The 8,414-nt window shown below is 45.0% G+C and overlaps 2 protein-coding genes across 2 annotated transcripts in view; one reads left to right on the plus strand and one right to left on the minus strand.

Annotated features, from left to right (window-relative positions):
* Nucleotides 1-6,834, minus strand: part of TMTC1 (transmembrane O-mannosyltransferase targeting cadherins 1) — a 291,686-nt gene extending 284,852 nt beyond the window's left edge. Inside the window, 2 exon segments of the mRNA XM_017875607.1 lie at nucleotides 6,392-6,654; nucleotides 6,657-6,834. Of these exon segments, the coding sequence (XP_017731096.1) occupies nucleotides 6,392-6,654; nucleotides 6,657-6,746 (353 nt within the window). The 5' untranslated portion in view covers nucleotides 6,747-6,834.
* On the plus strand, nucleotides 6,803-8,046 carry LOC108531981 (WAS/WASL-interacting protein family member 1-like). The gene is made up of 3 exons (XM_017875663.1): nucleotides 6,803-6,856; nucleotides 6,894-7,523; nucleotides 7,981-8,046. Exons 1-3 carry the CDS (start codon nucleotides 6,803-6,805, stop codon nucleotides 8,008-8,010), a joined length of 714 nt encoding a protein of 237 aa, XP_017731152.1. The 3' UTR covers nucleotides 8,011-8,046.
* The last annotated feature ends 368 nt before the right edge of the window (nucleotides 8,047-8,414 follow it).

Below are 8,414 nucleotides of genomic sequence, written 5' to 3' on the forward strand. Positions count from 1 at the left end.
TTTTTTTTTTTTTTTTTTTTTTTTTTTTTTTTTTTTTTTTTTTAACAGAGTCTCACTCTGATTCCAGGCTGAAGCGCAGTGGTGCGATCTCAGCTCACTACAACCTCTGCCTCCCAGGTTCAAGCAATTCTCCTGTCTCAGCCTCCTAAGTAGCTGGGACTACAGGTGTGTGCCACCACACCCAGCTAATTTTTGTTTTTTTAGTAGAGATGAGGTTTCACCATGTTGGCCAGGATGGTTTTGGTCTCTTGACCTAGTGATCCACCCACCTCAGTCTCCCAAAGTGCTGGAATTACAGACAGGAGCCACCGCGCCCGGCCTCCTTACCCCCCTCTTTGAGTTGATGACATACTCAAAGTTAGGAAAAATATGAATGCAGCTTGAAAGAAAGACAGAAAAGACACTGGTTGGTAATAATAGACTGCTTTGGAAGGTGACTTCCAAGCCTTCATTCAGGGACTCACCTATAAAACCCTCATGAGTCCAAAATATATTCCTCTCACTTTCCATCCCTCCTACACTACCAGACTGTAGTCTAAAGCATATCCTACTAGATTATAATCACAACCTCCTCCTCTTGGAGCTTCCAAGATAACCTTAGGGTGGCATAAAGTTTTCAAAGGCAGTTTTTCATTTTTCTTTATAAAATTTTTCTTGCCTCCAATCACGTTTGCCCTTGGTATTTCTGTCACTGAACATCCTAGACAATCTAGTCAAACATCCTAGAGAATCTTTACTTGTCACCTATGATAGACTTAAAAACAAATTTATCAGCTTTGTAGCAACAGGCTGTGTCAAAATGAAATTCCACAGAAGTCAAATGAAAAGGAATAGAACCAAAAGAAACATCACCATTTCTTTAAGGTTGTGGGCATGGAGGTTAGTTAGTGCTTATTTTCATGGTTGGCATATTATTCGTAACTAAAAGATGCAAACTGCTGCAAAAAACTTTCAAGATCAGACATTAAAATGCTGCAAATTCCTACAGCTGCACATATTACGACAGTCTATTTTTTAGCTCTGACATTTTAAACCACCCACTTTCACTCTTATGGTTTACATTACCATCAGAAGCTCTTAAAAAAATAAAACATTATAGCAAACATAATCTAATAGGCTAAACACACAGGGAGAGAATCAGGAGTTTAAAGTTCTTTAATTTGCTGAGTTTCCCCATTTTAACATTGAAAATCATTAGTTCTTGCTTGTTGAAGCAGACTTCCACTTGCTTACCGAATGGAATGGCACTGTGAACAATTCAGCAGTATCTTCTTCCCAAGAGAAGGGGGGCATAAAATTAAAAAGCTAAGTTTATTTGAAACCATTCAGGACCATTTTTCAAGGGAGGTATTATGGATATCATAGAGTTTGGTTCTGTGTCAATTCACTGTCTACGGAGTACCTTAATACATTTCTCTTGATTTCAGGCTTATAAACAGGACATGGTCAGGGAAGGATAAAGAAGCAAAAAAAAAAAAAATGTTACTCTTACAGAGTCACAGATGTTTTGATTCTGTACCACTATGGTCCAAAAATATTCCTGCATACCCTTGGGCATGATCTTATGAAAAGACTGAATCTGAGATTTGATTGGAAACAGAAATTCATTATAATTCTAAATTCACTTCAAGGAACACAAAGAGATGGTCATTTGTATCAGTTAAGGTTTCACTAGAAAAGCAGAGCCACCATGAGTGATTCAGAAGAAGGGATGTACTATGCGGATCTGACCTTTTACAATTGCTGGGGCTGGTTAGATCCCTATGTAAGTGTGATGCTTCTGTGTCTATAACCCAAGTTGAAAGCCGGCAGGGCAGCAGGGCCATTCTGGAAGAGAAGGTGAATGGACTTGAAGTAGGGGGAAGCAAAGGCAAAATGGAATCCACAAGAATGAACTAAAATACACGTCTGTTTCCCAGTGCCTTTAAGGCTCCAACTTTAATAATGCAAGAGGCTTGCAAAAAGAATGGCACTCTTCCCTGCAGAACTGCATACATACCTGCACCATGATTCCAACTAGCTGAAAGAGGAGATCTGGAGAGCACTGGAGGAGCTGAGGGCCTGGGTGCTGCTGCAAATGAACAGCACGTTCACCAACATTTCTGTGACAAACTGCATGAGGCCTGGCAGCAACAAAACCTATGCCAACCTTCTGAATGTGATCTCAGCCACTTCACTTTCATCTTCCCAATCTTGCAGAAATTTTTCTTATGGTCAGTCCTAACCCAGATCATCTTGCAAAGGCAATTCTAAGAAACCCAGTCTCAACTTAGCTAAAGTGACATAGTGCAAAGTCACCATATCTTGGTAAGCTGCTTTCATATTCCACTGTCCCATCCCCTCAAAACTGGTAAAAGTAGATGGTCTATAACCTATTTCCTCATTTCAAATTTTAGCTCATTTCTTATTTGAAAAAATATATAATTAGTATCTTTACTACCTAAGCAAGCACTTTTATCATTTATTAGTACACAAGCAAGCACCTTTATAGCAAAAAGTATTATGCATCTATAAGTTGCATTTATTCTTAAGGAAATTTCTAGCTCTCAGTATGTGTGACATACATTCAGTGAATCAAAAATCAACTTATGTTTTAATAAAAATATGTTTGGAGCTCTGCACTGGGAAAGGTCCTGTGAGGAGAACAAAAAGACAAGCTACAGAGTGGGAAAAAATATTTAGCAATCACATACTCGACAAAGTACACATGTATCTAGAATATATAAAGAACGTCAATACTCAACATTAGAAAAAAAAAAAAAACCTACAAATGGACAAAAGATACAAAGGCACATTTACCACACTCTTTGGTTTAATATTAGATGTTTAATAACTTCACTCATTAGGGAATGGTAAATTAATGAGGTACATATAGAGGTGTGATATCACTACATATCTATCAGAATGGCTACAGTAAAAAACAGCAACAATACAAAGCGCTGGCGGAGATGCACAGAAACTGGATTACTCAGACACTGCTGGTAGGAACATCTGGAAAACAGTGTGGCAACTTCACATAAAGCATATAAGCATGCAGCCATCACATGACCCAGCAATTGGACTCCTGGGCATTTATCCCAGAGAAATAAAAATTTATGTTTACACAAATACCTGTACGTGAATTTGTATAGCAGCTTTATTTGTATCAGCCAAAAGTTGGAAACAACCCAGATGTCCCCAACAGGTGAATAGTTACACAAACTGTGGTGTATCTATACAATGGAATACAACTCAGTAATAAAAAGGAACAAACTATGGATACATGCAACAGCCTGAAGATCCAGAGACACGCTGAGTGAAAAAAGCCAATCTCAATAGGTTACATACTACGTGACTCCATTTATACAACAGTATTAAAATGACAAAATGATAAAAATGGAGAATAGATTCATGGTTGTTATGGATTTGGGTGAGGGGATTATGGATTAGGCAGTTGTTAAAGATTAGGTGTCCATGACTGCAATAAAGAAGTACCAAGGATCCTTGGGATAGAACTGTTCTGTATCTTGACTGTGGTGGTACTCTCTGAAATCTACACATATGATAAAGCTGCATAGAACTAAATACACACTTAGTAAAATAAAAAAAAAATAGAAGTACATATAAAATGGGTGAAATCTGACTAAATGCTGTAGATTGCATCAATATCAATTTCCTGGTTGTAATATTATACTATCATAATGCAGGATGTTACCATTGGGGGAAATGGATAGAGTATAAGGAATTTCTATATTATTACTCAAAACTGCATGGGAATGTACAATTATATTTAAAAAAAATTTTTTTAAAGGGGTTTGAAAACTCAAAGATTTTGCTCAAACAAGCATAATTTAAGATACAGTTAAAATTGTTTACACAGATTTAAAGGGCCCCTTGAATTGTGTTTTCACTATCTAAAATGAAAATCATAAAGACATAATCTATGTGAAGCATCTAGGCCAATGCTTGGTTCATAGTGAATAGTTAATAAATGTGGCTTTCTGTTCTTCTTTGTACCATCCTGTAGAGTTGTGTGGGTCTAAAGTCGTTGATGTCCTCCAGCTTCATGCTATCGCACTAGAAGATGCAGTTTCACCTTAGGTGACTATAAAGAAAGCTGTCCAGTCTTATTTAAATCAATGCATGTGAGCACAGAAAGACTACTTAACGTTCTCTTTCTGAAGAGGCAGTTATCTCTTTCCAATTAGTGCTGTGTTGCTCCTCTAGATTTGCAACTCAATCTTCTCAAAAAACAAGTGTATCTTTCACAGGCAGTGGCATATAATATACAGCAAGCTATGCCTCTTAGATACCAAGCTGCTTGTTACAGTCAATGATTACCACAAGAGTCCCTCAGCTCTCTTCCTCCTAAACCCCCCAACTCTCCTTTGCCCTTGTTCTGTCAACCCCTAGCTAATTTTCCTCTTAGTCAATGGTCTTACTTCTTTGCCTACTCTCTCCACCCCTCCCTTCTGCTGTCTGCATTATGAAGAAAAATAAAACATTTTAGGTGAGGTGCAGTGGCTCATGCCTACAAGCCCAGCACATTGGGAGGCTGAGGCTTAAAGATCGCTTAGCCAAGGAGTTCAACAACGGCCTACACAACACAGGAAGATCCCATATCTACAAAAAAATTTAAAAATATATCTGGGTGCATGGTATGTGCCAGTAGTTCCAGCTACTTGGGAGACTGAGGCAGGAGAATTGCTTATGCCCAGGAGTTTCAGGCTCCGGTGAGGAATAAACATGCCGCTGCACTCCAGGCTGGAGGACAGAGTGAGATCCCATCTCAAAAAAAAAAGAGAGAAAAGACAGAGAAAAAAGAAGAAAATCTTCTAGAAAGTCAAGAAGTGAAAACACCCTTCCCTACTCTCCAGCAAGTAGGTACAGGCATATGACTCTGCCCTTTTTAATTGAAAAATACTCAGACCTGTGACCAGGATGGTCTCCATGGCTGTTACAAAGACAGCAAGCACATCTCATGCTGTGAATTTGCACACCTTAAATTAACCAACAACCCTGACGGTAATAAATGAAAAAGCAGGTCAATCTAGAAGTGAAACATTTATATTCGTCCCAAGGAGATTTTCAGAAACATCTGGGAAACTGAATAACGAACGAGGTTAGCCGAGGTGGTCTTTCAGCAGAAAACCAGAACAACTTTCTAAGAGGACAAATGTCTGTAACATATTCTCTTCAAAGTCAAATATGTAATTTTCTCACTCTCCTTAAAAACATTAAACTTTCAGTGGAAAACGTAAGTCAAAAGCCCATGAATTGTTGCCGATTGCTATGGTTTCCTTTTCTAAGTCATCAGAGACACCTGTCAAGAGGCCTAAGCTTCTCAGCCAGAGCAGGCTTTTCAAGCTGCCAACCCAGTCTCAAATAATCATTACCATAAACACGGGTTCCTATTACACCCGTTGGAAAAAGGCTGAAAACGCCGATAATAGCGCAACAATATTATTTCAACAGTTTTGACCGGCGCATTAAAATGAGCTTAAATGCTGAGCCACATTATAAAGGGTTGAGTCAAGCTCCTGATTGTGTAAGATAGCACTTCCCTCAAACGAGCGCTTCTCTTCTTTCCTCAGAAGCTAGGCTTCTTTTTAAATTAAAGAAAATACTCCACCCCACAAAAACCTGGCATATTCTCGGTTCCCTTTACACTTATTCACACCAGAAACGCTGAATCACGATTCCGAGGTTGTAAAAGAAAAACTATTTCGGCTGGGACCCCAGGGTTCCTGGAGAAGCCTAGGCTCTGCGTTACTTCTCTCTGCACCTTCTAAAGTCTAGATGCAGAGCGGTCTGGCAGATTGGAGAGCCTCGGGGAGCAGCCAAGGGTGCAAGGCGGGGGCTGGGGGCTGGGGAGAGTCTTCAGCTCCCTCTCCTAAACCCACGCAGCCCTGTCAGCTCAAGGCTCCCGCCTCGCCTCATCTGAACGAAATCCTTAAGGGGCTGATACACTTCTCATCTGCAAAACTGCCCAACAGCCTCCGAGAAATTCTCAACTTGGAAGCATAGCCACCACCGCCACCCCTCCGGAACCCTCTAGGTCCGCGCTAGTCCCACTTGGTCACGATCCGGCAGACGACGGGGTGCGGAGGCGGTTCCACCAGCCCGCTCCCAGCCCTGCCTCGAGAGAGAAGCCCGCTGAGAGCGCAGACACTTGAAAAACTCGATCCCAACTCCCCAGCCAGCGCCTCCCGAACAGCCCCGAGAGCCCAGATAAGCCGGGCACTGGATCCCAGAGCACAGTGCCATGCACATCCTGGAGAGGAGGAAGGTGTGGAGGGAAAGGGCGGCAAAAATGAAATGCCCCCAAGTCAGTTCCTCAACTTCTCCCGGACCGAGGGACGGGCGGAGGGTAGAGGAGGCAGCGGCGGCTAGCGCGAGGTGAGAGACTCACTTGAAGGTGAGGACGCAGAGCGGCCGGTAGGACTTGTGGCTGGTGTTCTCGGCCATGCCCTTGCCCCAGAAGTCGTTGGTGAAGATACTCCAGCGGAGCGGGGCGCCTGGCCGCACGTCGGGGTTGTTCACGATCGCCCACACGTCGTCGTGCACGAACTCGCCCTGCAGGGAGCGGCCGTAGCACAGGCAGCTCGCCCCGGCCAGCAGCGCCGCGGCCCCGGCCGGCGCGAGCCCGCAGCCCTGCCGCCGGGAGGGTGCCGCGGGTCCCCGCCGCCGCCTCGGGCAGAGGTGGTCAGCACCATCGCGCCGCCGCCGCCGCTGTGCTCCTGGCCTCTTCCCGGGCCGTCTGGCATCCTCCCCTACCGGGGCCCCGGCGGCGCGCGGCGGCTGCCCGGAAGGGGGCTCGGGCATGGTGCTGCGGCAGCTGGACCCGCCGCGAGCGCCCGGCGCTCCGCCGCCTCCTGCGCCGCCGAGTTGGCCCAGCTGCAAATAAACAGCAGTCCCCCCGCCTCCCCCGGCCATCGCCACCTCCTCCGCCCCACTGCGCATGCCCGCTCGCTCTCTCCTCCACCCCCCCAATCCCGGGACGCGGGCCGTTTCCCCCCACAGCCCGGCGCCCTCTGCCCCCGGCCCGCCTCGCGTGCAGGTGGAGCGGGGTTCGCCGCGCGCGGCAGCCCGGGAGCTGCGGAGAAGGGCACCCTGGGGTCCCACTTGCGGTGCCGGGCTGTGCTCACCCCCACGCCCCGCCCCATCCTTCTCCCCGAACGAGGCTGGGGAGGGGCACATCTGGCGGACCCCTCCCTGGGCAACTAGGCGGGTTTAGCAGGTGCGCAGCCTGGAGCCCCCACACCCACCATCCAGGGAGAAAAGTGCCGCTGCTTCCCGGGAAGTTCCCGGCTTTTCAGCACCCGGGACAACAGCAGCGGTGCCCGGTGAGACGCTCTCCACCCGCCCCGTGCTCGCGTCCGGTCGCCGACTGCGTGTTCTTCTGCCCGGGCTTTCTCTCACCCGCCCGGCGCCGCGTCCCGCAGACCCAGCCTTCTACGGAGGAACCCGCGGGGACAGGAGGCACCTTCCCCAAAGCCAGGAGAAGGAGTCTCCCTGGACAAGGACCTGCTCGCCCTGCCGGGGTGTGTTCAGAGGCGCCACTAGCTCTTTAACTTGACGCCCATTTCTTGACCCGCACTTACGAAAAGTACCAGGTTCGAGTTTTGGTGAGGGCCTGGGAGCCGAATTGGCTTCTGAAACATTTTTTATTTTATTGTTTGTTTACACTCAAGATAATTTGGGAGATGCCAAGCAAAAAGCAAACTACTTTTTCTATCTAACTGGATCACTTGGGTCTCATTATTTCCTGGGCTGTGGGCGTGTTTGAACTGTTCCTGCTAATTCAGTAAAGGGCAGCGAAGAAGATGGGGATGGGGGGATGGGAGGGGGGATTTGTATTAGGGCCTCTGGCTTTGGCTCCTAAACTTCCTGTCTTTCTGAAAGATTGTTTTCTTTTTTAAAATACTAATTATAATAATATATCCAGAGTGGTGATTACTAGAATTTCTCCAGGTCTGAAAGTTCTATTTGTTCTTTCAGGCACCTTGTAAATTTCCATTGCTGTGTTAGAAATTACGAGGAATTGACACATCCAGATAGAAAAGCTGAAAATAAGAAGTCACTCTTTTATTCTCATCCTCCCCAAATCCTTAAAAAGCTCACCGACTGAAAAAATAAAATCCAGAAATTGTTCCTCTGCTATGAGTATTTGTGTGGCTCTTTACTGTAGCAAGTTATTTTTTAAAAAATTTTAAGACATCTGAGCAGTTGAAAAGTCAATGAATTAAGATAAACTTTTTGTAACTCAAAGTACGTTTCACCCATTTTCACTTTGTTTATTTGGTGACTTCAAATTAGTGACTGAGAAATGAAACTGGAAATCTTGGACATGGATGTTTTCATTCTTTCATCAAAATCTTTCACCCTTGGTAACCTTCATATCCAGACTTTAATATCTAGACACACCTGAGCCT

This window comes from Rhinopithecus bieti, unplaced genomic scaffold (assembly GCF_001698545.2).
Source record: "Rhinopithecus bieti isolate Rb0 unplaced genomic scaffold, ASM169854v2 scaffold_7884, whole genome shotgun sequence".
Classification (NCBI taxonomy): Eukaryota; Metazoa; Chordata; class Mammalia; order Primates; family Cercopithecidae; genus Rhinopithecus; species Rhinopithecus bieti.